Source organism: Propithecus coquereli, unplaced genomic scaffold, assembly GCF_000956105.1.
Source record: "Propithecus coquereli isolate 6110/MARCELLA unplaced genomic scaffold, Pcoq_1.0 Scaffold34, whole genome shotgun sequence".
Lineage (NCBI taxonomy): Eukaryota > Metazoa > Chordata > Mammalia > Primates > Indriidae > Propithecus > Propithecus coquereli.
In genome coordinates this window covers 11,295,303-11,322,832 of record NW_012149063.1, presented here as the reverse complement: position 1 = coordinate 11,322,832, position 27,530 = coordinate 11,295,303, and the positions used below count along the sequence as shown (strand labels likewise).

Below are 27,530 nucleotides of genomic sequence, written 5' to 3'. Positions count from 1 at the left end.
GAGAGATATTCCACACCCCCAGGGGAGACTCTAGAGAGATATTCCACACCCCCAGGGGAGACTCTAGAGAGATATTCCACACCCCCAGGGGAGACACTAGAGAGATATTCTATTCCTAGTGGAGGACCAAAGCCCACTGGAAGTTTTAAAATGCATCCGTCAAAAATGGAAAGGGAAGACAGTACACCAAGTGAGCATTTCCATACACCTACAGAAGAGAGAAGCTCAGCTTATGAAATATGGCGTTCTGATTCATTTGGCACACCCAATGAAGCCATTGAACCAAAAGACAATGAAATTCCTCCATCTTTTATTGAACCTCTGACCAAAAGGAAGGTATATGAAAACACAACATTAGGCTTCATTGTTGAGGTTGTGGGCCTTCCAGTTCCTGGTGTGAAATGGTATCGAAATAAATCTTTGCTAGAGCCGGATGAAAGAATCAAAATGGAAAGGGTGGGTAATGTGTGTTCTCTGGAGATTTCTAACATTCAAAAAGGAGAGGGAGGAGAGTACATGTGCCATGCTGTAAACATCATAGGGGAAGCAAAGAGCTTTGCAAATGTAGACGTAATGCCCCAAGAGGAAAGAGTGGTGGCTCTGGCACCTCCCGTAACCCATCAGCACATCATGGAGTTTGATCTGGAAAACACCACGTCATCAAGAACGCCTTCTCCTCAAGAAATCGTCCTGGAAGTTGAATTAAGTGAAAAAGATGTTAAAGAATTTGAGAAGCAAGTGAAAATAGTCACAGTTCCTGAATTTACTCCTGATCATAAAAGCATGATTGTGAGTCTAGACGTTCTTCCATCAAATTTTGTAGATCCAAATATGGATGCAAGGAAAGGAGAAGACGGGGATTTAAAAATTGATTTAGAAGTATTTGAAATGCCTCCTCGCTTTATAATGCCTATTTGTGATTTTAAAATTCCAGAAAATTCCGATGCTGTATTCAAATGTTCAGTCATAGGCATCCCTACTCCCGAAGTTAAATGGTATAAAGAATATATGTGTATTGAGCCAGATAATGTTAAATATGTGATTAGCGAGGAGAAGGGAAGTCACACCCTTAAAATTCAAAATGTCTGTCTTTCTGATAGTGCAACATACAGGTGCAGAGCCGTGAACCGTGTAGGAGAGGCTATCTGTCGGGGATTCCTCACCATGGGAGATTCCGAAATACTTGCTATGACAACAAAGAGGAGCAAAGTGACCTTAAGCAGTTTGAAGGAAGAATTAGTCTTAAAGAGCAATTATGCAGGCAGCTTTTTTGAGTTTCAGGTGATGGAAGGGCCTCCCAGGTTTCTCAAAGGTATTTCTGACTGTTATGCACCATTAGGCACAGCAGCATATTTCCAGTGTTTAGTCCGTGGCTCTCCAAGACCCACGGTTTACTGGTACAAAGATGGGAGATTGGTCCAAGGAACAAGATTCAGTGCTGAGGAAAGTGGCATAGGGTTCCACAACCTATTTATAACAAGTTTAGTAAAAAGTGATGAAGGTGAATACAGGTGTGTAGCTACGAACAAATCGGGAGTGGCTGAGACCTGTGCGGCACTCACCTTAACTTAAGTGCAATGTTTTAGTGCCTCGGTAATTACCAGAATTGATTTGAGTGCTTTCACATTTTCCAAATTATGTGGATGTAATAAACTTCCAAATACGTCCACTCTATTTGAATGCATTACCTTGAAGGCCCCTGGGGAAGTATTTTCTCTATGTAGAAATCTCATCTTTGTAATACTTGTAAATATTTTGTTATCTCAACTGTGGAATCAGCACTTGTGTCAATTATGCTGTGTATCACCAAGCACCATTAAACATCTCTGTGGCTACCTAATTGTTTCTGTGTCTCCTTTACCTTCATTCCTTTTCCACAGAGTGTTTCATCAGAATGCATTCTCTTTTAGCAGATGAACTATATATGCAAAAGTAGAATGTAAAATTGACGACCATGTCAGATGACCATGCAGACAGATTGGTAAGGGAAAAATCTCTCTGCTACCATTTATTAGTCATTTTAGAATTGCAATCCTTTTGCATCCAAACTCACTTCATATTTACTCCAACTTAGCATAGGCAAAACAAACAACAAAAACCAGCTTATCCCAACTGGTGACTAACTCTGAAATCTGTTTTACATTTCAATCTTAACATATTTTTTAAAAAATTATGCAGCATTTTATTTTCTACATTAGGATAAGTTCCCAGGCAAAAATATTCAAGTACTTGAAATGAAATTGAATTTACTGGTGATACTGGGAAATAATTTGAAATTTGTAAGATATATGTAAATAAAACAGATGTCACTTAGTGTGCAAATTTAGGAACAGTGAAGACTCATGAGTTAGAAATTATATCACACAAGTACTTTTGAATACTAGTACATGAGAAAATATATCATGTCAGCCTCTCTTAATCAAACTGGAATATAAGTAACAGAATGCTGTGTAATTTCTAAAGTTTTATATAATGAGTTTTGGACAGCACAAATCTTCACAATCAAAGATTTTGCTGATAAGTTATAAAAATGAAAGTGGATCTTTATTTATACCACATTATAGTAACTTTGTTCTTTTTTTTTAATTTCAGAATATTACAGGGGTACACACATTTTGGTTACATAATTTGGTTTTGTACAGTTTGAGTCAAAGTTATAAATGTGCCCTTCACCCAGATAGTGTGCGTTGTATCCGTTAGGTGTGAATTTACCCATCCCCTCCTCCCTCCCACTCTTTTAGAAATATTTTCATTATTAGTATCCCTCTTCTCAAGTGCTTTAATTCTTAATGTGTTTTAATTCTCACTAGTTTTGAAGGGACCAATTGTGCTGTTTTTGTGGACAGGGGTCATTTAGACATTTCCAGAATAATCAAATAAAGATCTTTCCACTTTGGGAGGTACCTGATTTTCTCAATTTTTGAGGTAACATCAGGGGTAAAATGCAGCGTTAATTTAACATAGGCCTGAGGGGAAAGGAGAAACTACTGTATTGCATTTACATATAGATTTTAAACTACATTTTGATTTCAGAATATTTAAAATTAGAAAAAAGAAAGTGGAATATTTTTAGAGTTGAGATAATATGGTAAATTCGTATTTCAGATTATATACAAATAACAAGATAAAATCTTTCCTATCAATTTCCCTGAATTTCATCTTTAAAACTAATAGAAATTAATAAGCATTCAAATTTAATTAAGATATTTATATATATTTCCAAAGTGACTCTTTAATTTTATTTCCCCAAATTGAAATTGTAGTAAAGTCACGAACTCTTTAATATTTTACCAGTATGCCATTGTCAACCTAAATCTTCTCATATAAGATTTAACAAATATGAAGAAATTCAGTTTTCTTATCTGAAAATGAGGAGTTAGAACAAAAGACCTCAGAAGTGATCATTCAACAATACAACTCTGTGTTATCCTAATAGTAAATAATCTTAATATAATTTAGAATAAATTTTAGTTTTGCAACAGATGAGAGAAATAACAGCACATAGTAATGAAATTAGGACTCTTACCTTCCTCCATCTCTTAAATTGCTTACTGTTAACTACAGTCTATATTTGTCACCTGCATCAAGCAATATTTAAGTACCATGATCATATTAAATATATTAATTTAAATTTAATTTTAAACATAAAATAATCATTTAATCTAAATTTAATTCTCAAAATAATTCATATATCCAATTATGTTTACTATGTTTATTTATCTATCGATTTTTTATTCCCACCATGGGAATTCCCTAACAGCCTTCCAAATTAAAGCAGCAATAGAGAGAATGTGCAGAAAATAGGCAGAGCAGTTGGGTTTCCCCTGCCTTTCTCTCCAAAAAATTTTGATTTATTTGCTTTGAGTCACCATAACCCATCAAGATAGATACACTATGGTGGAACAATCATGTGGAACTAGTGAGCACACAATAGTTATAATGTAGTATATCACATCATAAATCCCTGAAATAAGACTAATTCTATAGTTTAGCCACTTAAAGATTTATTCTACTCTTAGCCATATAATGGATGTTAAAATTAATTAGAAATTCAGATCATAAAAAACATGACAAACACACTTTACTCAAACATTATACAGCATAGCCACAGTTCAAAACCTGTTTCTTAATCAAAAAAAGAAAGAAATAAATGTTTCAATGCCTTACTGGATTTCAGGAAGGGCTGAAGAATATACTTTTATTCACATAAGAAAGAAGACTTTATTTGATTTTGCCTATTAGAATTCTGTTATTCTCCAATGCATTGAACTTGAGGATGTGCAGAATAACAAAGACCGAATAGGAAAAATGAAGCCTTATCTACACTTGGCTTGCTTATCAATTGTCAAAAATAATTAAATGGACTTTTTTGTTTTCTGACTCAGTGGCACATAACTTAAAACCTTGAAATGTTAATTTCTCTGATGCTGGATAAAGAACTTATTGTATTACACATAGTTGAGTTGAGACAATCAATAGCTGCTACTACTACATGTACTTTTAACTACACCTTTCATGTTTCAGCACATTTGAATTTCATTTACTGTTTTTTAGGTTAATCTACCATGTCTTTAATTAAGGGAAAACATTTGAAACTATTTCAATATATAGCAAGTAGAGGCATTTTAGCTATATTCACATTCATTTCCTTTATGAGTATTTTGGGAGTTCAAGTGAAGGGAAAGCTGACGTGAGTTCTATATTATAGACTGAATGTAAAGTTAAATGGTCACCATTATGTATGTAAAATTAATCAATGGTTTACTTGAAATAATAAATAAGTAAGTATGTATTCTACATGGATAGATAAGTTTCTCCAGTATGTTTATAGCCAACAGACACTTGAGTCCTGTTTTCTAATGCTTATATGCTAGAACAGAAAGGAATTAAGGCATATGACTATTCCATGTGATGCAAGTGAACTAATAAAATAAAACTTCTTTTTGGTAAAGCAATAAAACCACTAGTTAGCAGGCTGTTCTATATACCTAACAGATTTAATGAACAATATCAATTTCCTTATTATGGAATTATGTGTCTGTCATCTTTCATCATAAACATCTTTACTGTTTAAAGAATATCTGTTATTCACCGCTTTATTTACTGCTCAATAATGCTATATAGTTTTTCTTACACAATAAAATACAATCAAATTTTTACTATTGGAGTCATTTTCTCTTATTTCTGATTCTTCTATTTTATTTACTAATGCCTTATTATGAAAGCTTTGTTGAAGTAATATAGCAATTTAAACAGACAGAAGAAGTCTTGCACTTCTAGTAGCTGAAAACGGTGGTTCTCTTACAAATCCAAATTAAATATTTCCTATAGCCCCTTATTTGTAATAATGGCTTCAGTTTAGAGGAGGTAACTAGAACATAGATGTTTTATTTGGGAAATAATCAGTCTTTAACAATTAAACAAGATTGTTCTTAAACTCAAGAAGATCCTAAATATAAATAATAATTCTGGATCTTTTTAGAAATCGATTAAATAATCCTGGATTCATCCATTATTGCCATTTAGTTAAGCAGATTTTCCTGCTTAATTTGGATTAGATCTCAAGGAAAACTCATAAGAACATCTTTAAAATTTATAAACTATAACACAAATGAAATGGATCAAAATTGCATTTGTATAGTATCTATAAGTTTGTATAATTTTATACATTAAGCTAAGAAAAGTTTAGAAATGTGCTTTTTGATGAATTAATCTCAGCATAACCTAATGATTCCAGGAATAAAGCAGAAGAAGGCCGTCAACTGGTACCTAATTTTTTGATTTCTATTTCTCATTAAAAAAAATTTATAGTAAAATAATAATCATTTTTCCCCATGCAGAGTTTTCTAGTTCTCTTCTGTCTGCTGAAGAAGATGGACTTCAAAGTTATAGCTCTGACCTTCGGTTATCTAACATAAAAGAAACACTTGAACTTTTATCTGAACCTCCAGTTCTTTCAACTAAATTTGATTCTACAAAGGAAGGCAGTGTCCCAATTTTCATCGAAGAAGTGTCAAATGCTGAAATAAACATGGGTGATGTGGCTACGCTTTCTGTTACCGTCATTGGCATCCCCAAGCCCAAAATTCAGTGGTTCTTTAATGGAGTAATGTTAAACCCTTCTGCTGACTACAAATTTGTTTTTGATGGTGATGATCATAGCTTGATCATTCTGTTCACCAAATTTGAGGATGAGGGAGAGTATACATGCATAGCCAGTAATGAATATGGAAAGGCAGTATGTAGTGCCTATCTAAAAATAAATTCCAAAGGAGAGGGACACAAAGAGACAGAAACAGAGTCAGCAGTGGAGAAATCTCTGGAAAAGCATGAAGGGCCTTGTCCTCCTTACTTTCTTAAGGAGTTAAAACCAATTCACTGTGCTCAAGGGCTCCCTGCCATCTTTGAGTACACAGTGGTTGGAGAACCTGCCCCCACTATTTCATGGTTCAAAGAAAACAAGCAACTTTGCACCAATGTTTATTATACTATTATTCATAATCCTGATGGTTCTGGGACATTCCTCGTCAATGACCCTCAGAGGGAAGATAGTGGCCTCTACGTTTGTAAAGCAGAGAATGTGTGGGGTGAGGTCACCTGTGCTGCAGAGCTGCTTGTGCTTCCGGAAGACGTGGATGTAATAGATGCCCCTTGCAAAGCAAAGTCCACACCACAGGCTGCTGAAGATTTTCCACAGACATCATTCAAGGGTCCTGCCATTGAGGCATTTGACTCAGAGCAAGAAATTGCAGCTTTTGTAAAAGACACCATTCTGAAAGCAGCTTTAATCACAGAAGAAAAGCAGCAACTTTCTTATGAACATATGATTCAAACCAATGAATTGAGCAGTCAAGTTACTTTAACAGCTCAGCAACTGCAATCCACAGTCATTTTGGAGCAGGACATGCACACTGCTGACAGCGCCAGGGAACTTCTTTCCATCAATGGCACTATTCAAGTCCAGCCTATTAAGGAACCATCTCCCAGTCTACAGCTGCAGATCATCCAGTCCCAGAAAACACTCTCCAAAGAAGATATTCTAATGCTTCAAGAGCCTGTGTCACAGGCAGTTCTATCAGATACTGAAAAAATCTTCCCAAGTGCTATGTCCATAGAACAAGCTAGTTTATTAACAACTGAGCCTTTGAAAACTTTATTAGCCGAACCTGAAGGGAGTTATCCACAGTCTTCAGCAGAACCTCCAGCACATTCTTATCCGACCTCTGTGGCTGAGGAAGTACTTTTACCAAAAGAAAAGACAGTATCTGCAGCCAACAAGGAGCAAAAAGTGACTCTTCAAAAGCAAGAGGCACAAAGTGCCCTCATCCTGACTCAGAGCTTAGCTGAGGAACACGTGGAAAGTTTCAAGGGTGCTGACATCGTGATCTCTCAGGTAAACTATGAGCCCCAGGTCCCTTCAGAACACACGTGCACAGAAGAAGGTGCAATCTTGATGGAAAGTACAGATCGACTGGGTGGTGCAGGGCAGGATTTCGCAGTCAGGGTTGAGGAAGGCAAGTCCTTAAGGTTTCCACTAGCACTTGAGGAAAAGCAGGTACTGCTCAAAGAAGAACATTCTGACGACTTGGCAATGCCCCCGAAGCAAACCACCGAGTCTAAAAGAGAGCCCACAGCAATACAGAGCGTGCAGGAGGTACAGGGAAGTGACATTCTTTCTAAGGAAAGTTTGCTTTCCGGTATTCCAGAAGAGCAGCGATTAAACCTGAAGACTCAGATCCGCAGGGCTCTGCAAGCGGCAGTGGCCAGTGAGCAGCCAGCTCTCTTCTCTGAGTGGTTAAAAAACATTGAAAAGGTAGAGGTCAAGGCCATAAACCTCACCCAAGAGCCCAAACACATCAGGTGCACTTACCTTATCACCTCAGTGAAGTCTCTAACGGAAGAACTAACCATCTCTATCGAAGGTATTGATCCTCAAATGGCTGACCTGAAAACTGAACTTAAGGATGCACTGTGCTCTATTATATGTGAGGAAAGAAACATCTTAACAGCTGAAGAAACTAAAACGCTGCAAAGAGCCAAAACAGATTTACAGGAAGCAATGGATTCTTTTTCAGACTCACAGAAGGTTGAAGCAATTCCTGAACCAGACATTGAATCTAAATATCTAATCTCAACAGAAGAGGTCAGCTATTTTACTGTGGAAAGTCAGATTAAAGATGCAGATACCACAACTGTCACTGATGAGGTTGTTTCAGCTGCTATCTCTGATGAAAAACAGGATGAGATTGTGAAACCATCAGAGAACAAAGAAAAGTCCTCTGAAAGTGGTACTGAGGAGGTTGGTACAGTAAACACACGGGAAGCTGAGGGTAGCTTAATCAAAGAGGATGGCCCCGTCATACATATGCCCTTAACGGACACCACTTCTGAGGAAGGTGACGTCGTATACCTCACATCATCCATATCCAATGCTAAAGAGGTGAATTGGTATTTTGAGAGTAAACTGGTGGCTTCAGATGAAAAGTTCAAGTGTTTACAAGATCAAAATACATATACGCTAGTAATCAACAAAGTAAATACCGAAGACCATCAAGGACAGTATGTCTGTGAGGCCTTGAATGACCACGGAAAAGCAGCAACTTCAGCAAAACTCACTGTAGTAAAAAGAGGTTGGATTTTAAGGATTAAATGAATCAAACTCTAACATTCACTGGCGTGTAATGATTTAGGTTTCATCACTAAGTTTTCACTTATCTGCCACTTCCAGAATACAATTTAGAGTAAGAAAGAAAGCACAGACATAATCATGGTTATGAACTCAGCTTTTCCCTTACTGCCTTGCTGGGTAGTATGTTATCCTATCTATGATACTACCTATTTTTAAAATAAAACATATTTTTATGTTTCAAAATACCAATAAATATGTTTTTAGTTTATTTTTATATGAAGATACTTTAATAATATGTGATAAAAAGCTATCAGTGAACAGCCAGTCCTTCTGACATCACCAGTCTCATCCCTAAATTCAAAATAACCATGATTAGTTGTTTCTTTGTGTTTCTTGTTTCTATTTCTTTTTTGCTGTGGTTTCACTTCATCACAGTGTATCATGTTTTTTTCACATTATTTTTAGTGTTCCTAGGCAGCATGGTATATTTAAAGAATATTTCATGTTATGCATGTAATCCAATAGCATCACACTTTAATAAATTTTTTTTCACAATTCACTGGAAAGTAATGATTGAATATGTTGAAAACTGTTTATTTTCCTTTTTTGCCTTCGATGATCTTTCTCATTTTCCAGTCACTTATGTTAAACTACTATGATCCATCTCACCAATTTCAACTGTTTCACTTTATTAACAGTAACAAAAGCTAGAAGAAAAGGAAAAATGTAGTATGCCTGATAAGGAGGCTAATGGACTCTTCTTCCCTTTGCAGCTGCCCCAGTGATCAAGAGGAGAATTGAGCCTCTAGAAGTAGCACTGGGCCACCTAGCCAAATTCACCTGTGAGATCCAAATTGCCCCCAATGTCCGCTTCCAGTGGTTTAAAGCTGGCCGAGAAATTTATGAGAGTGACAAGTGTTCTATTCGATCTTCGAAATACGTCTCCAGCCTGGAAATCCTGAGAACCCAGGTTGTTGACTGCGGCGAGTACACCTGCAAAGCTTCCAATGAGTATGGCAGTGTCAGCTGTACAGCCACACTAACTGTGACAGGTAAATGCTGTACATCGGCACTGATGTTGTCTCCTCATTTCATATTGTTGCTTATTTTGCTTCTTGTACAGGTAGAGGAAGTGCTTGTGCTACCAACTGGAGAGACCAGTAACCAAGATGGTAACATAGCAGCTAGATACTGCAGAGACTATGTGGAATAAGAAATCATTATTTATAGTCATATTTCTAATAGCAGCCAAAGAAAAAACAATTTATTACTTAAGAACAATGTGAAGTAATCAAATGAGCCTGGCTTGGCCCTTAATATAAAAAATTTCAGGACAGTGTGATGGTACTAAAAAATGAATGGTGTCTCAAAATATTTAATAATTTGGAATCAAATAACCAATTAAGAACAGAATTACAAACTGAAAAAAGTCAACACATTAAATTAAAATTAAACAAATCCTAATGTAAGACAGAAAGCTAGTACAGGACTGCAAATTAAGATTCTCACCCTAGGCTTTATTACTAACTGAAAAATAAGAGCAACTACGCAAATATTCTGTTCGCGGTTTCCTAATCGATACACAGGGTGACTTTCAAATAGTTAACACTCATTGAATACTTGAATTCCCTCATTAGCAAAAAAATTAGTAGCTCTTTCTTTCTTTCTCTCTTTCTTCTCTTCCTTTCTTCCTCCCAAGAGAAAGTGTCAGTATGAACTGTGGTTTGAGGATAGGGTAGCAGTGTAGTTAAGCCAAGCACTGACTTTTAAGGGAGGCTGTCTGTTGGCCATCTGTCTCAATGAGAACATCAGGGGAAGGGCAAAGGCAGCACATCTCTTTGACATGAAAAAAATGGGGCTTTCTATGGCTTCTTCTTCTCTATAGTCGTTTCACACAATCCTAAGAAAGAGGTCAGTGATGATTCAACCAGTGGTTTCACTCTGTGGTCAAAATGTCTCCGTGCAACCAAGCACATGGCATTATTCTTAATGACACTTATGGAAGTTTCTTTATTCAAACTAGGCCAATTCAAGAATGGGACCGATATCTGAGCTTGAAATAATAAGAGGAAAGTACAAGGAGGGCGACTTTTTAAAAAACCTCAAAGAGAGCTTCTTAAAGTCTTGCTTCAAAATGCAGAATGGCAGGGAGAAATTACTGCTACTAAATGTTTTCACACATTTCAAATGGCCTAGGGGATGCATTCAAAGTTAAGCCATTTAAGAATTTCCAGGCAGTTGACATGATGATTATTAGAAAGACTTTATAAAATTATTTCAATCTTCGTATCACTTAATATCCCTACTCTTTGAGAAGAGTCAAATGCATTTTCGTTATCTTCCTTACATAGACTTCTAATTTGCAGAATTAAAGTATCAGCTGAATTGCTTATCAAATAATTCAAACAATTAATCAACTACTAAAATGGACAAATGTTAAGCAATGTTACTTAATAAAAGAACATTTGTCTTTCCTTTGATAGAGACAATTAAAGTGATGTCTCCCTCCTCTATAAAGAACACTCTTATCCCTTTCCTTTGGCAAATCTTTTGTTCTTATTAATGCATTACCCTATTTTAAATTATGGTCTCATGTCTATCTAAAGATATAATTCCTCTTTTCTCTGTCTTGGAATATAAAATTACAGTAAGAGCTTTGGTAGGGACTAAACGTAATGCTGGAAAATTTCTTTTGCAGAGGCATATCCACCAATCTTTCTCACCAGACCTAAGTCCCTCACGACTTTTGTGGGTAAGGCCGCTAAGTTCCTCTGCACAGTGTCAGGGACTCCTGTGATCGAATCTATCTGGCAGAAAGATGGTGCTGCTCTATCACCTTCGCCTAACCGCAAGATGTCACACACAGAAAACAAACACAGTATAGAACTCTCAAATCTTACCATTCAGGATAGAGGAATTTACTCTTGTAAGGCTTCTAACAAGTTTGGAGCAGACATCTGCCAAGCTGAGTTGACCATCATCGACAAACCACATTTCATTAAAGAATTAGAGCCTGTGCAGTCAGCTATCAACAAGAAGATCCACCTTGAGTGCCAAGTAGATGAAGACAGAAAAGTCACAGTTACATGGAACAAAGACGGGCAAAAACTACCCCCTGGGAAAGATTATAAGATCTATTTTGAAGATAAAATAGCGACACTTGAGATTCCTCTGGCCAAACTAAAAGATTCAGGAACTTATGTCTGTACAGCTTCAAATGAGGCTGGAAGCAGCTCCTCTTCGGCCACAGTCACTGTCAGAGGTAAGAAACATGGGAATATATTTTCACTTCCTCCTCTGAAAGGAAGCCTCAGTAGAAAAGTTGTTGACAAACAATGCAGTCAGTGTACTTTGTTATTAAAATAATTGCATTTGGCAAATGTTTTGGCTTGGGGAAGTCCTGGCATTCTTTGATTTTATTTTTTTTAATCTTCCTCAGAATTCACTTACTTTTGTTCTTTTAATAGTACGTCTGCTATTAACAAAACTTGCTTAAAATTTCTTCTAAGAACTTCAAGTGTCTAGGCGATTCTTAACTGTCTTCTTTCATATAATTGATCTTTGTGTAGGTATAGTTTGTTCTTGCTGTTTAAAAAATCAAGGGCCTGGGGAAAAGTCTCCGAATGATGGAAAGCTATTGAATGTACCCACAGCTTTTTCAGAAATTCTGTGAAGATATTTTATGCGTGTTGAGTCTTTTTGTTGTATATGTCTTTTTTTGTGGAGTTTATGTTTCAGATATCTTTTCCTTTTTCTTTTTTGCGAACTTCGTGTAGAGCCACCATCCTTTGTGAAGAAGGTGGATCCCTCTTATTTAATGCTCCCAGGTGAATCAGCACGCCTCCACTGCAAGCTGAAAGGCTCACCTGTGATCCAGGTTACTTGGTTTAAAAATAACAAAGAACTTAGTGAGAGTAACACAGTCCGAATGTCTTTTGTCAATTCTGAGGCGATACTCGATATTACGGATGTGAAAGTTGAAGACAGCGGGACTTACTCATGTGAAGCAGTGAATGACGTCGGCAGTGATAGCTGCAGTACTGAAATAGTTATCAAAGGTTTGTTTACTGAGTTACCGTCCATTATTTTTCTGAGAAAAGATTTCCTTTTCAATTTTTTGTAACTCATAACTTACACAATGTTTTCGTGCTTTTGTAGAACCTCCTTCTTTCATCAAAACTCTTGAGCCTGCAGACATAGTGAGAGGAACAAATGCTCTGCTTCAGTGTGAAATCGCAGGCACTGGACCATTTGAAATTAGCTGGTTCAAAGATAAAAAGCAAATTCGAAGTAGTAAAAAATACAGGTTGTTTTCTCAGAAGTCTGTTGTGTCCCTGGAGATCTTTTCTTTTAATAGTGCAGATGTTGGTGAATATGAGTGTGTTGTTGCTAATGAAGTCGGCAAGTGTGGCTGCGTCGCAACTCAGTTATTAAAAGGTTAGTGCTTGAAAAACATGTATCTTTAATGAATTGTCAAAATAGCTTTCTTAACCCATGAAGGAAAACTGATACTTATATATCCTATATAAGGATATATCCTATCCTTTGAAATTTGTTTTGTCTTGGTTTGACCTGGGACCTGGGGAACAAAGTCAGTAACTTTCACCTAGTCTTTATCTTGAGAGCGGTGTAAATATTTATTATCTGATAACAAAAGGAATTACATAAGCCATTTTGTCAGCTGATAAACATATATCTTCTATGCCTCTGTCTCTTGGATGGAGTTGTAATTATTCCTACATTTTACTTCTTCTTCCAATTAACTGACACTATGAAATAGCAATATTAGACAAGATAAATGTGATCTTGATAGCATTCTTAAATATAGATGGTGCTGAAAGTGTTTGGGAACTGATAAGTTTTGTATGCTCTCTTTCTTCAACTAGAACCACCAACCTTTGTAAAGAAAGTAGATGATTTTACTGCACTAGCAGGACAAACTGTTACCTTACAAGCTGCTGTGAGAGGGTCAGAACCCATTTCCGTCACATGGCTAAAAGGACAAGAGGTCATTAAAGAAGATGGAAAAATCAAAATGAGTTTCTCCAGTGGTGTAGCAGTCTTGATAATCCCAGATGTTCAGATTAGTTTTGGTGACAAATACACGTGCCTGGCTGAAAATGAAGCTGGAAGCCAAACATCTGTTGGGGAATTAATAGTTAAAGGTTAGTGTAGGAACACTTTAACCTTGAATTGCTGTTTCCTTTTAAAGTGAAACCCTAATACACACTTAGGAGTCCTAACTGTTTAATACCATTGAATACCATTGTAGAACCTGCCAAAATCATCGACCGAGCAGAATTGATCCAGGTGACAGCAGGAGATCCAGCCACACTGGAGTACACAGTCACAGGCACCCCAGAACTGAAGCCCAAATGGTACAAAGATGGGAGACCCTTGGTTGCCAGTAAGAAGTACCGAATAAGTTTTAAAAACAATGTTGCCCAACTCAAATTTTATTCGGCTGAACTGCACGACAGTGGCCAATACACGTTTGAGATTTCCAATGAAGCGGGCAGCAGCTCCTGCGAGACAACGTTCACTGTGTTAGGTTAGTATTTTTAGAAAACTACACTACATATTCATTTGAAACTCAACAGATGGCCAAAAATAAACCACTGAGCACTTTTCCATATTGATCTTTTTTCCCTTCTTGTACCACGAACAGATCGAGACATTGCTCCGTTTTTTACCAAACCCTTACGCAACGTGGATAGTGTTGTTAGCCGTACCTGCAGACTGGACTGCAAAATCGCTGGCTCCCTCCCCATGAGGGTGTCCTGGTTTAAGAATGGTAAAGAAATAGCCTCTTCTGACAGATACAGAATCGCATTTGTGGAAGGCACAGCCTCTCTGGAGATCAGCAGAGTAGACATGAATGATGCAGGGAACTTCACTTGTCGAGCCACAAATTCCGTGGGAAGCAAAGACAGCAGCGGAGCCCTGATTGTGCAAGGTTGGCGGGAGACTTTGCATTTCACTCTTACTGTAGATGATATTCAAATTAAGCCTTCTTCCCTCAGAACCACATCTCTTAACTCTTGGAAATTCTTTCTCTTACCCCTTCTTCAGAACCACCCAGTTTCGTAACTAAACCTGGATCAAAGGATGTTCTCCCCGGCTCAGCAGTCTGCCTGAAGAGCACTTTCCAAGGGTCTACTCCCCTCACAGTCAGATGGTTTAAGGGTAACAAAGAGCTGGTTTCTGGAGGAAACTGCTATATTACCAAAGAAGCTTTAGAGAGTTCCCTGGAACTCTATACAGTGAAAACCTCCGATTCAGGCACATACACGTGTAAAGTCAGCAACGTCGCCGGAGGCGTGGAGTGCAGTTTAAACTTGTTTGTAAAAGGTTTGCATTGTTTTCTTGACATCTTTGTGCTACCCTTGTTATAAATTCTTTCCTCTTTCTCACGTGTCTGAATAACTTCCCTCCTTCCACAGAACCTGCCACATTTGTTGAAAAGTTAGAGCCATCACAGTTGTTAAAGAAGGGAGATGCCACCCAGCTAGCCTGCAAAGTAACTGGCACCCCTCCAATTAAAATAACCTGGTTTGTGAACGATAGAGAAATTAAGGAGAGCAGCAAACACAAAATGTCTTTTGTGGAGTCCACTGCGGTTCTGAGACTTACAGACATTGCCATCGAAGACAGTGGTGAATATATGTGTGAGGCTCAAAATGAGGCTGGCAGTGACCACTGCAGTGGCGTTATAATAGTCAAAGGTTTGTGTTCACTTTGCCTCCTGTGTTACCAAAGTTATGGCCCATCGGACAGATCCCTCCCCTGTTAACACAAATCATTCCTGTTTTACTATAGAGCCTCCTTACTTTACCAAGGAATTTAAGCCAATTGAAGTATTGAAGGAGTATGATGTCATGCTACTGGCCGAGGTGGCAGGCACGCCTCCCTTTGAGATCACTTGGTTCAAAGACAACACCACCCTGCGAAGTGGTAGAAAGTATAAGACCTTCATTCAGGACCACCTGGTCAGCCTGCAGATCCTCAAGTTTGTAGCTGCAGATGCTGGTGAATACCAGTGTCGGGTGACCAATGAGGTGGGCAGTAGCATCTGCACTGCCAGGGTGACTTTAAGAGGTTAGTGTCAGTTCCCATGATGGACTGGCTCTTTTGCAGAGTTGGTCCTTTTTTTAAAAAAAAGCCAGTTTTGCTAAGGAGCCGGTATTGATTGAGAATTCATTCTTCTGTTAGAACCCCCATCCTTTATAAAGAAGATCGAGAGCACCAGCTCCCTCCGGGGAGGCACAGCTGCCTTCCAGGCCACTCTGAAGGGCTCCTTGCCAATCACGGTGACTTGGCTAAAAGACAACGACGAAATCACTGAAGATGATAACGTAACAATGACCTTTGAGAACAACGTGGCCAGTCTGTACCTCAGTGGCATTGAAGTCAAGCATGATGGGAAATATGTCTGTCAGGCCAAAAATGACGCAGGAATACAAAGATGCTCTGCGTTACTCTCAGTAAAAGGTTGGTTCAGAAAGCTTGCCTTGGGTTTGAGGAAGAAATGCAGATGTAAGCCTTTCAGCAGAGCAATTCACAAGCCACATCTACATTTTGTTTTCTGCAGAACCTGCAACAATCATCGAGGAGGCTGTGTCCATAGATGTCACCCAGGGAGACCCAGCCACTTTGCAGGTTAAATTTTCAGGGACTAAGGAGATTACAACCAAATGGTTTAAAGATGGCCAAGAACTGACCCTGGGCCCAAAATATAAAATCAGTGTCACTGATACAGTCTCCATACTGAAGATTATTTCTACAGAAAAGAAAGACAGTGGAGAATATACTTTTGAGGTCCAAAATGATGTGGGGAGAAGCAGCTGCAAGGCTAGCATTAATGTATTAGGTTGGTATTGTTTTTCTATTAGAGAGGAACTGGGCATTCTTATGTTCCTTCCTCTCTTACAGTTTAAGAGATAATACAAATTGGTAAATTAACCTAACTTTTTCTTTTTGCCTTTTCATTGAATAGATCTTATCATACCTCCCTCATTCACCAAAAAGCTGAAGAAAATGGACAGCATTAAAGGGTCTTTCATCGACTTAGAATGTATAGTGGCTGGGTCACATCCCATAAGCATCCAGTGGTTTAAAGATGACCAAGAAATATCAGCTAGTGAAAAATACAAATTCTCTTTTCATGACAATACTGCCTTCTTGGAAATCAGTCATCTGGAAGGTACAGACAGTGGGACATACACTTGTTTTGCCACCAATAAGGCAGGGCACAACCAGTGCAGTGGTCATCTGACAGTCAAAGGTTGGCAATTTTTACCTCTACCTATCAAAAACGTATTGCTCTTTCATTTCTTAATTCTTACCTTTATTGCTCAGTTCTAAAATAAACCTTCCTCTCTCCTTTTGCTGTTTTTTTCTTTCACCCCAGAACCCCCTTACTTTGTGGAAAAACCACAGTCACAGGATGTCAATCCCAATACGAGGGTTCAATTAAAGGCTCTTGTGGGTGGCACTGCACCTATGACAATAAAGTGGTTTAAAGATAACAAAGAGTTGCATTCGGGGGCAGCTCGCTCAGTTTGGAAAGATGACACCTCCACCATTCTAGAGCTCTTTTCAGCCAAAGCTACTGACTCTGGGACCTACATTTGCCAACTAAGCAATGACGTGGGCATAGCAACCTGTAAAGCCACTCTCTTTGTAAAAGGTCTGGTCTCTTTATCTCCTTGCTTTCTTGCTTGCCTAGATTTTCTTGGGGGAGGAAAGAGGCTTAAGAAAGCAATTTTGCTCACTGGTCTTTGTTTTTAAAAAAAATATTGAACGTCACACTTTTTTTCTCATCTTTAGAACCTCCTCAATTCATTAAGAAGCCCAGCCCAGTGCTAGTGCTGAGGAATGGACAGTCAACAACATTTGAATGCCAAATAACAGGCACTCCTGAAATCACAGTGTCTTGGTATCTGGATGGGAATGAAATAACAGCCATTAAGAAACATGGCATTTCCTTTATTGATGGTTTAGCCACTTTCCAAATTTCTGGTGCCAGGATAGAAAATAGTGGAACTTATGTCTGTGAAGCTCGAAATGACGCAGGCACAGCAAGCTGCAGCATTGAACTAAAAGTAAAAGGTTCGTTGTTGGAATCTATTTTCCATTTTGGCTGCGCTGTTTGATAGGCCTGGGGTCTTCCCTTGAGTAAGCTACTCTCTGTCTTCCTTTTGCATCTTTAGAACCTCCCACCTTTATCAGGGAGCTGAAGCCCGCGGAGGTAGTGAAAGATAGTGACGTGGAGCTGGAGTGTGAAGTTACAGGAACACCTCCTTTCAAAGTCACTTGGCTGAAGAATAACAAGGAAATTCGAAGCAGCAAAAAATATACACTGACTGACAGAGTGTCAGTGTTTAACCTCCATATATCCAAGTGTGACCCGTCAGACACTGGGGAATACCAGTGCATTATATCCAATGAAGGCGGCAGCTGCTCTTGCAGTACTAGAGTGGCTCTGAAAGGTCAGCAGGCTACAAATAAACATTCTATGATGCTCTTTCATTTTAGGATTATAAGTAGGAGTTAAAATATATCTCTTCTTTTCACACTATCTCATTTAATCACAGAACCACCATCGTTCATTAAGAAGATAGAAAATACCACGACTGTTTTGAAAAGTTCTGCCACCTTTCAGAGTACCGTGGCAGGCTCTCCCCCCATTTCTATAACCTGGCTAAAGGATGATCAGATTCTTGATGAAGATGATAACATTCATATCTCATTTGTGAACAACGTGGCCACGCTTCAAATCAGAAGTGTGGATAATGGACACAGTGGGAGATATACGTGCCAAGCCAAGAATGAGTCAGGAGTTGAGAGGTGTTACGCTTTCCTCTTAGTTCAAGGTTTGTAAGCTGATCTCTTTCAAAGTTTGTCTATGGAGACAATTTCATAAGCACACCTTATATCTAGTGGGATTATCAACATAACTCATCCACATTCTTATTCCTGCTACAGAACCTGCTCAAATCATAGAAAAAGCTAAATCAGTTGATGTTACCGAGAAAGATCCAGTGACCTTGGAATGTGTTGTGGCTGGAACACCAGAACTCAAAGTGAAATGGCTTAAAGATGGGAAACAAATTGTGCCCAGCAGATATTTTTCCATGAGTTTTGAAAATAATGTGGCCAGTTTTAGGATTCAGTCAGTAATGAAGCAAGACAGTGGTCAGTATACTTTCAAGGTGGAAAATGACTTTGGAAGCAGTAGCTGTGATGCCTACCTGAGAGTGCTAGGTTTGTATCTTTGCCCAAGTCAACTTCCCTAATTTATATTATGGCCTTTGTAAACACATAACCACAGATTAATGGGTGTGTTTTACTGTTTGCATTGGACAGATCAAAATATTCCTCCATCATTCACCAAAAAATTAACCAAAATGGATAAAGTTCTGGGCTCTTCTATTCATATGGAGTGCAAGGTTTCTGGCTCACTTCCTATTAGTGCTCAGTGGTTTAAGGATGGAAAAGAAATATCTACAAGTGCAAAATACAGACTTATATGTCACGAGAACACGATGTCACTGGAAGTTAATAACCTGGAATTAGAAGATACTGCAAATTACACATGCAAAGTGTCAAATGTAGCAGGAGATGACGCATGCAGTGGCATCTTAACTGTGAAAGGTCAGAATTTCTTACCTCTTTTTGAGTCTTCCTTGTGAATGCTTTAAAAATGTATCACTCTTACCCTTGTATCCTTTAGAGCTAAAATCTCAGTGATTCTGTTTCTTTAGACACATGTTCACTGAGTTCAAGAAATATTCAGCCATTACTTCTTTTCAGGAGAGTTTTCTTATATGTCCATTCAACTGTCAAAATAAGTCAACACGAGGAATTTAATTAAATATATCTCTCTTAAAACCTATAGAACCACCAAGCTTCCTAGTGAAACCTGAGCGACAACAAGCCATACCTGATTCTACGGTGGAATTTAAGGCAGTACTAAAAGGAACACCACCATTTAAAATAAAATGGTTTAAGGATGATGTGGAACTGGCCTCTGGACCTAAATGTTTCATTGGCTTGGAAGGGTCAACTAGCTTCTTAAATCTCTATTCAGTGGATGCTTCCAAGACTGGACAATATACTTGCCAAGTTACCAATGATGTTGGTAGTGACTCTTGTACTACAACATTGCTTGTGACAGGTGTGCAAGTTTGATTGTTTCTGTTTCTGTCTGACCCGTGGCTCTGGTTCTTTCTGTGCTCTGTTACAATGTAGCTAGCTAACCAAGAAAGTACCATTCTTTCTAACCCAGTAGACTGTAGTTGCCAGACATGGCTCCTGTTCTTCTCTTTCCTACATAATACCTAATTTAACCTCCATTATTCATTTCTGTTCCCTCATAATCTCCTCTTTCCTCGCTCTCTAGAACCACCAAAGTTTGTAAAGAAATTGGAAGCATCCAAAATTGTGAAAGCAGGTGACTCTTCACGACTTGAATGCAAGATAACTGGATCCCCAGAAATCAGAGTGGTGTGGTACAGAAATGAACATGAACTTCCAGCCAGTGATAAATACAGAATGACTTTCATTGACTCAGTGGCTGTCATACAGATGAACAATCTTGGTACTGAAGACAGTGGAGATTTCATTTGTGAGGCTCAGAATCCTGCTGGCAGCACAAGCTGCAGTACCAAGGTTATAGTAAAAGGTAGAAATCTTGTTCTTATGTTCCTCATTAACTGAAACCCACCTTCCTCTCTCCTAGGTATCATGGCCCCTTATTCTTTTACTGTCATTTTGGTTTCTATTTGAGATCACAGAATATTTTCCCAAGCTGATATTATTTCCCTTTTTAGATGTTTTTTTCTTAAGTTTTGCTTACATGTAGCTACTCATTCTGCAATATTTTTCTTATTATTCCAATGCCATAATTCTAATCACCTCAACATACTGGCCAAACATCAAATGTGATGTTTCAAACTTCTCCAAAAAAAAATGAAGTATGCATTTTTAAGTTAAGTTAAGTTTTGCCTTCAATCAACTTACAAATATTTTATCATCCTATAATCTATATCATTAATGATAAGGAATATTTACTACATATATGCAAGGTATAAGTAATATAGGTTTTAACATTACATTCAAAACAGTACAATTATATTTTTTCCTCTCTCTCAAGAATCAGTTCCCATCTGTTAAAAATTATATGCCTATACCTTGGTACAAATAATACTTATATTTTCTGCTGCCATTTTCCATTATTTTCTGTCACAAAGCCCAAGTTTGTCATGTTCTAAGGCAATTATTGCAATAATCATTTGTTGAAATGAAAGACTTAGATCACAGATGTTGTGACAAATTCCAAGTGTCTCAGTTTTAGAGAAAATACAAAAAAAATTCATCCCTGAAGTCAAAATTCCATACTTCATGCAATTCATATTTATTAATATACATATTTGTTTATAATTTTTGTATCAATCAAAGACAAATGAGTAGGGTAGAGTAGACAGAATGTTGAACTGCTTAATCATGACATCTAGGATCTATCTGGGTTCTCTACCCAGATAGCTGATTATCTTGCAAAGGTCAATGGCCTTTCTGAGGCTGTTATTCCTTAATAGCGATAGTGCTGGACACTACTTACCATTATAGTATCTTAAACCTTTCCTCCAATTTAAAAACAAAGAAATAAACAAAAACCTTTCATTCTATAAAATTAAATAGTCCAATTCATGAGAAATAGCCCAATTCATGATAAATTCTTGTCTTTTGACAGAACCACCTGTTTTTAGCAGCTACCCTCCTGTAATAGAAACCCTTAAAAACACTGAAGTTAGTCTTGAATGTGAACTTTCGGGAACACCACCATTTGAGGTGGTATGGTACAAAGACAAGCGGCAACTCCGAAGCAGCAAGAAATACAAGATTGCATCCAAAAACTTCCATGCGAGTATTCATATTCTCAATATTGAAACTTCAGACATTGGTGAATACCACTGCAAAGCGCAGAATGAAGTGGGAAGTGATATTTGCATTTGTGCTGTAAAATTAAAAGGTAAGCATGTTTCCTGCACGTGGCAGAAATGCCAGGAATGTGCAAAATGCTAATTTTTTTTTTTGTCTCTTCTATTATCTGGACAATCTTTTCAAAAATCTCCATCTATCTTTTCCTGTTCAGAACCACCAAGATTTGTCTCCAAACTGAACAGCCTCACTGTTGTAGCTGGGGAGCCTGCTGAGTTACAAGCATCCATAGAAGGCGCCCAGCCTATTTTTGTCCAGTGGCTTAAAGAGAAGGAAGAAGTGATTAGAGAAAGTGAAAACATCAGAATTACATTTGTGGAAAATGTTGCAACCCTGCAGTTTGCAAAAGCAGAACCAGCTAACGCTGGAAAGTATATCTGCCAAATCAAGAATGATGGTGGAATGAGGGAGAACATGGCCACACTGACTGTCTTAGGTTGGTACAATAGTCCCCTAACAGTAACTGGTGCCAAATGCTGGAACAAGTTACTAAGAGTTACTGGCCAGACTCTCTTATTCTGCATTTCTTCTAGAACTTTATTTATCCTCACCTATTTGGAAGGTTTAGGGGAAAGCCCTAATTGATCTTTCCTTTCTGTTTCTATGATTCTAACAAAACCATGCCATCTCTTTTATTGTTTACTTACTACTTTTCTTCATGGAGTAGCAGATATAATCGTGACCATCTTTTGTTTAAGCATGAAAGAATTGGGGGCCTGGCGTGTGTTACAAGGAAATTTTGTTTCCAAAGTCTAGTTGTTAAAGCTGACAAAAACACCACAGGTCAACATTTGACAGGAAGGACTTGCACTTCTATCTTTGGATATATTAAATTTCAATTTAGAGACTTTTTGGATAACAACTTTCAAAAAGTTATCTTTAGTACCTTAAAGTAAAGCAAAAAATACCAAATAATTCACAATAACATGAAGCCTTTGCTCTAAAGAGGGTCAAGTGCAAATCAACACACATTGTCTAATGTACGTTGTCTGAATCGTTTTGGAGTTGACTAGTGCATCAGTGTATATTTCTTAATAACTGTTATAATTTTATGACTGCTCATAACCATGGAATCACATTTTAAAGTGGAGAGCCCTAACATAACCACCTCATTGGGAGAAACAATTTTAGTGAATTTGATAGTAGAGATACAGTAAAGGTCTCAGACTTTGACAGATGGATATCATGTTTTATTTCAGAGCCTGCAGTCATTGTCGAGAAGGCAGGACCGATGACAGTGGCGGTAGGAGAAACATGCACTCTGGAGTGTAAGGTGGCTGGCACTCCAGAACTCTCAGTTGAGTGGTACAAAGATGGAAAGCTGTTGACCAGCAGCCAAAAACACAAGTTTAGCTTCTACAATAAAATCTCTTCCTTAAAGATTCTCTCCGTCGACAGGCAAGATGCAGGCACATACACTTTCCAGGTTCAAAATAATGTTGGAAAAAGCAGCTGCACAGCTGTGGTTGAAGTTTCAGGTTAGTTCTGTTATTTTCCTCTGGTTGCTTATGCACATTCCTTTTACAAGTTTCCTTCTTCCACGTCTCTTCTATTCTTTCAAATCATGATGAGTCTCTTGCCTTTCCTCACACAGACCGAATGGTTCCTCCCTCTTTCACACGAAGACTGAAAAACACTGGTGGGGTGCTAGGTGCTTCTTGCATCTTGGAGTGCAAAGTAGCTGGATCATCACCTATCTCTGTTGCCTGGTTTCATGAGAAAACCAAGATTGTCAGTGGAGCCAAGTACCAAACCATGTTTTCAGATAATGTCTGCACATTGCAGTTGAATTCTCTGGATTTATCAGATATGGGAAACTACACATGCGTGGCTGCTAATGTTGCTGGCTCTGATGAATGTCGTGCAGTATTAACTGTACAAGGTCAGTGTTAGACATTCCTCTTTGGGTACACATCCAGGTTGACACGCATTCAAAGTGCTCTTACTTTTGATCCAAAATTACAACTACATTTAAAGCTTACACGATATTTTAATTGTCTTCCATGTCTATGTAGAACCACCCTCTTTTGTGAAAGAACCTGAACCTCTGGAAGTACTACCAGGCAAGAATGTAACCTTCACAAGTGTTATTAGAGGAACCCCTCCATTCAAGGTCGGCTGGTTCAGAGGTGCCAGAGAACTGGTGAAAGGAGACCGGTGCAACATCTATTTTGAAGACACTGTGGCAGAACTGGAATTATTTAATATTGACATATCTCAGAGTGGGGAATATACATGTGTGGTCTCTAATGATGCTGGCCAAACATCCTGCACTACTCGTCTCTTTGTAAAAGGTTTGCTCAAGTGCATTCACTCTTCCGATTTTCTGTACACCGACATCTTTGTGTTTCTATTGTACTTAATTGCTGTGCTTTGTCACTTACCAGAACCAGCTGCATTTGTGAAGAAACTAAGTGATCACGCTGTAGAACCAGGGAAATCCATAATTCTGGAAAGCACCTACACTGGAACACTTCCAATTTCAGTCACCTGGAAAAAGGATGGTTTTAACATCACTCCATCTGAAAAATGCAACATAGTCACAACAGAGAAAACTTGCATCCTGGAAATTCTGAATAGCACAAAAGGAGATGCAGGACAGTATTCCTGTGAGATTGAAAATGAGGCAGGAAGGGATGTTTGCGAAGCTCTGGTATCTACATTAGGTGTGTTGTCTTAGTCTCTCCTAGATGATTTGCGTTCATCTAACACGTAACATAGTTTGTTTGGTTTTCTTTGATTTTCTTCAATTCCAGTTGCTGATTGTGAGCCTTTCTTCTTTAGAACCACCTTATTTTGTCACGGAACTGGAACCTCTGGAGGTGTCAGTTGGAGATTCCGTTTCTTTACAATGCCAAGTTGCTGGGACACCAGAAATCACAGTATCTTGGTACAAAGGAGACACCAAATTACGATCAACTCCTGAATACAGGACCTACTTTACGAACAATGTGGCCACACTTGTTTTTAATAAAGTGAATGTCAGTGACAGTGGAGAGTACACATGCAAAGCAGAAAATAGTATAGGCACTGCTTCTTCTAAGACTGTCTTCAGAATTCAAGGTGATGATATTTTATAAATTAAGAAATTTCTTTTTTCCTTATCTTAACTCTTTTATCTTCATGGGCTAATTTTCATTTTGTCTCCTAACGCCTCCAGTATTACTTGTCTTCCTACAGAGCGCCAACTCCCACCTTCCTTTGCAAGACAATTAAAGGACATCGAACAAACCGTTGGGTTACCAGTTACACTCACTTGTCGATTAAATGGTTCTGCACCCATCCAAGTGTGCTGGTATAGAGATGGAGTACTTTTAAGAGATGATGAAAATCTACAGACATCATTTGTAGATAACGTGGCAACTTTAAAAATTTTGCAGACTGACTTGATTCACTCTGGCCAATACTCTTGTTCAGCTTCCAACCCACTTGGAACAGCATCTTCTAGTGCTAGATTCACAGCAAGAGGTTTGTTCACATGTCAATCTTTCTCTTTGCAAACCATGACTTCTTATTTCATTGTCAAAGTAGACATGGCCAATGGAAAAAAAGCAAAACAATACACATTACCTTTTCTTCTCGTCTTCCAGAACCTAAGAAATCTCCCTTCTTTGACATCAAGCCTGTATCTATAGATGTTATTGCTGGAGAAAGTGCTGATTTTGAGTGTCATGTTACTGGTGCTCAACCAATGAGAATCACTTGGTCAAAAGATAACAAGGAGATCCGTCCTGGGGGAAACTATACAATCACATGTGTGGGAAACACTCCTCATTTGAGAATTCTTAAAGTAGGGAAAGGAGACTCTGGTCAATATACTTGCCAAGCAACAAATGATGTTGGCAAAGACATGTGCTCGGCTCAACTCAGTGTAAAAGGTATCGTTATGTAGAATTTACCAATATTTATTCTTTAACACTTTTGCATAATTGTCTTACAAAAGTTTCTTTAATTTTTAAATGTTTGAGATAAACTAACTGGATTCTGTTAGAATTTGTGTATTAGCATGGGAGGCAACATTAATCAAAGTTCTGTTTTCCCTTTATATTGTTCTTTAAGTTAAGGTATCTCTAAGTGTAATCCTATCAGAGTACAAAGACTACTGCTGAATTTATTTTACCACAAAATTCTCAGAAACTATATTCTTAATAATAAACCAGTTTAAATATGAATTTATGGGATCTTCAACTAGAAATATAAGCTATTTTAACATGTAAATATCCCTCACTGATGTTTTCCTTCGGTTTACTAGAACCTCCAAAGTTTGTTAAGAAATTAGAAGCTTCAAAAATCGCAAAGCAGGGAGAATCCATTCAACTGGAATGTAAAATAAGTGGTTCCCCAGAAATCAAAGTTTCATGGTTCCGAAATGACAGTGAACTTCATGAAAGCTGGAAATACAACATGTCATTCATTAATTCCGTGGCATTGCTTACCATCAATGAAGCCAGTGCCGAGGACAGTGGGGACTACATCTGTGAAGCTCACAATGGTGTTGGTGACGCCAGCTGCAGCACAGCGCTGACAGTTAAAGGTTAGACACACGAAACTTCTTGCTTTCTTCCTTCTCTGATTTGGATTCTTTCTCAGCAGTGCTATGAGCTCCAAAATAAAAAGGCCAGTTAAGGTTATTTGCTTGCAATTCTTAAACTAGTTTTCATGAAATGTCATTTCTTGTGTTGTCATATGGTTACACCAATCATTAATGCTTCTAGATTTTTATGTAAGCAAATGTTCTCATTGTTTATCTTCTTTTTTTTTTTTTTTCTGGTAGCACCTCCTGTTTTCATCCAGAAGCCTCCTCCTTTAGGAGCCCTTAAAGGTTCTGATGTGATTCTCCAATGTGAAATTTCGGGAACGCCCCCATTTGAAGTAGTGTGGGTTAAAGATCGAAAGCAAGTTCGAAGCAGCAAGAAATTTAAAATCACTTCGAAAAATTTTGATACAAGTCTTCATATCCTTAATCTTGAGGCCTCCGACATCGGGGAATACCACTGCAAAGCCACTAACGAGGTGGGAAGTGACACGTGTGTTTGCACTGTCAAGTTCAAAGGTTTGTATACGTGGGCACGAAAATGTGTGCCTCCTCATTCCATCTTTCTTTCTTGACTAATAATCCATGTGTCTGTGATTCTCACACTTTTCTCCTCTAAACCACAAATTTGTTTCATTAGAACCTCCACGATTCGTGAAAAAGCTAAGTGACACCTCAACCCTCATTGGGGATGCTGTCGAGTTGCGGGCTGTAGTGGAAGGCTTCCAGCCGATTTCTGTTGTCTGGCTGAAAGACAAAGGTGATGTTATCAGAGAGAGTGAAAACATTAAGATTTCGTTCGTTGATAACATTGCAACTCTCCAACTCAGGAGTCCAGAAGCATCTAATTCTGGAAAATATGTGTGCCAAATCAAAAATGATGCCGGAATGAGAGAATGTTCAGCAGTCTTGACTGTACTAGGTTAGTAGCAAAGTATATAGAGTCTGAGAAAAAATCAACTTAATCGACCCATGATTATCTTCCTCAAGTATTACTCTTGTCCAGTAATATAGTGATTACAGTCTGAGTTTGAATGGTGACTTTGTTTTTAATGCAAAATACTTCTTCTTTTAGAACCAGCCAGAATCATAGAGAAGCCTGAACCCATGACTGTCACTACTGGAAATCCTTTTGCATTAGAGTGTGTAGTGGCCGGAACACCAGAACTTTCAGCCAAGTGGTTCAAAGATGGAAAAGAATTGTCTGCAGACAGAAAACATCACATTACTTTCATCAATAAAGTGGCTTCCCTTAAAATCCCCTCTGCAGAAATGAGTGACAAGGGGTTATATAGCTTTGAAGTGAAAAATAGTGTTGGCAAAAGTAACTGCACTGTATCTGTCCATGTTTCGGGTGAGTAGAAT

The 27,530-nt window shown here is 38.2% G+C and overlaps 1 protein-coding gene across 1 annotated transcript in view; it reads left to right on the top strand.

Annotated features, from left to right (window-relative positions):
* The window catches only part of TTN (titin), a 274,373-nt gene that overhangs the window by 58,460 nt on the left and 188,383 nt on the right, over positions 1 to 27,530 (top strand). Inside the window, exons 46-80 of the mRNA XM_012650762.1 lie at positions 5,841 to 8,630; positions 9,403 to 9,681; positions 11,328 to 11,891; positions 12,406 to 12,687; positions 12,788 to 13,066; positions 13,516 to 13,794; positions 13,902 to 14,180; positions 14,298 to 14,585; positions 14,702 to 14,980; positions 15,073 to 15,354; positions 15,449 to 15,727; positions 15,842 to 16,120; positions 16,221 to 16,499; positions 16,626 to 16,913; positions 17,040 to 17,318; positions 17,459 to 17,740; positions 17,842 to 18,120; positions 18,226 to 18,504; positions 18,617 to 18,895; positions 18,998 to 19,285; positions 19,530 to 19,808; positions 20,034 to 20,315; positions 21,384 to 21,662; positions 21,786 to 22,067; positions 22,831 to 23,109; positions 23,226 to 23,513; positions 23,647 to 23,925; positions 24,019 to 24,297; positions 24,416 to 24,694; positions 24,812 to 25,099; positions 25,222 to 25,509; positions 25,884 to 26,165; positions 26,406 to 26,684; positions 26,806 to 27,087; positions 27,241 to 27,519. Coding sequence (XP_012506216.1) covers positions 5,841 to 8,630; positions 9,403 to 9,681; positions 11,328 to 11,891; positions 12,406 to 12,687; positions 12,788 to 13,066; positions 13,516 to 13,794; positions 13,902 to 14,180; positions 14,298 to 14,585; positions 14,702 to 14,980; positions 15,073 to 15,354; positions 15,449 to 15,727; positions 15,842 to 16,120; positions 16,221 to 16,499; positions 16,626 to 16,913; positions 17,040 to 17,318; positions 17,459 to 17,740; positions 17,842 to 18,120; positions 18,226 to 18,504; positions 18,617 to 18,895; positions 18,998 to 19,285; positions 19,530 to 19,808; positions 20,034 to 20,315; positions 21,384 to 21,662; positions 21,786 to 22,067; positions 22,831 to 23,109; positions 23,226 to 23,513; positions 23,647 to 23,925; positions 24,019 to 24,297; positions 24,416 to 24,694; positions 24,812 to 25,099; positions 25,222 to 25,509; positions 25,884 to 26,165; positions 26,406 to 26,684; positions 26,806 to 27,087; positions 27,241 to 27,519 — 12,636 coding nt within the window. The remainder of the gene's footprint in view (positions 1 to 5,840; positions 8,631 to 9,402; positions 9,682 to 11,327; positions 11,892 to 12,405; positions 12,688 to 12,787; positions 13,067 to 13,515; positions 13,795 to 13,901; positions 14,181 to 14,297; positions 14,586 to 14,701; positions 14,981 to 15,072; positions 15,355 to 15,448; positions 15,728 to 15,841; positions 16,121 to 16,220; positions 16,500 to 16,625; positions 16,914 to 17,039; positions 17,319 to 17,458; positions 17,741 to 17,841; positions 18,121 to 18,225; positions 18,505 to 18,616; positions 18,896 to 18,997; positions 19,286 to 19,529; positions 19,809 to 20,033; positions 20,316 to 21,383; positions 21,663 to 21,785; positions 22,068 to 22,830; positions 23,110 to 23,225; positions 23,514 to 23,646; positions 23,926 to 24,018; positions 24,298 to 24,415; positions 24,695 to 24,811; positions 25,100 to 25,221; positions 25,510 to 25,883; positions 26,166 to 26,405; positions 26,685 to 26,805; positions 27,088 to 27,240; positions 27,520 to 27,530) is intronic.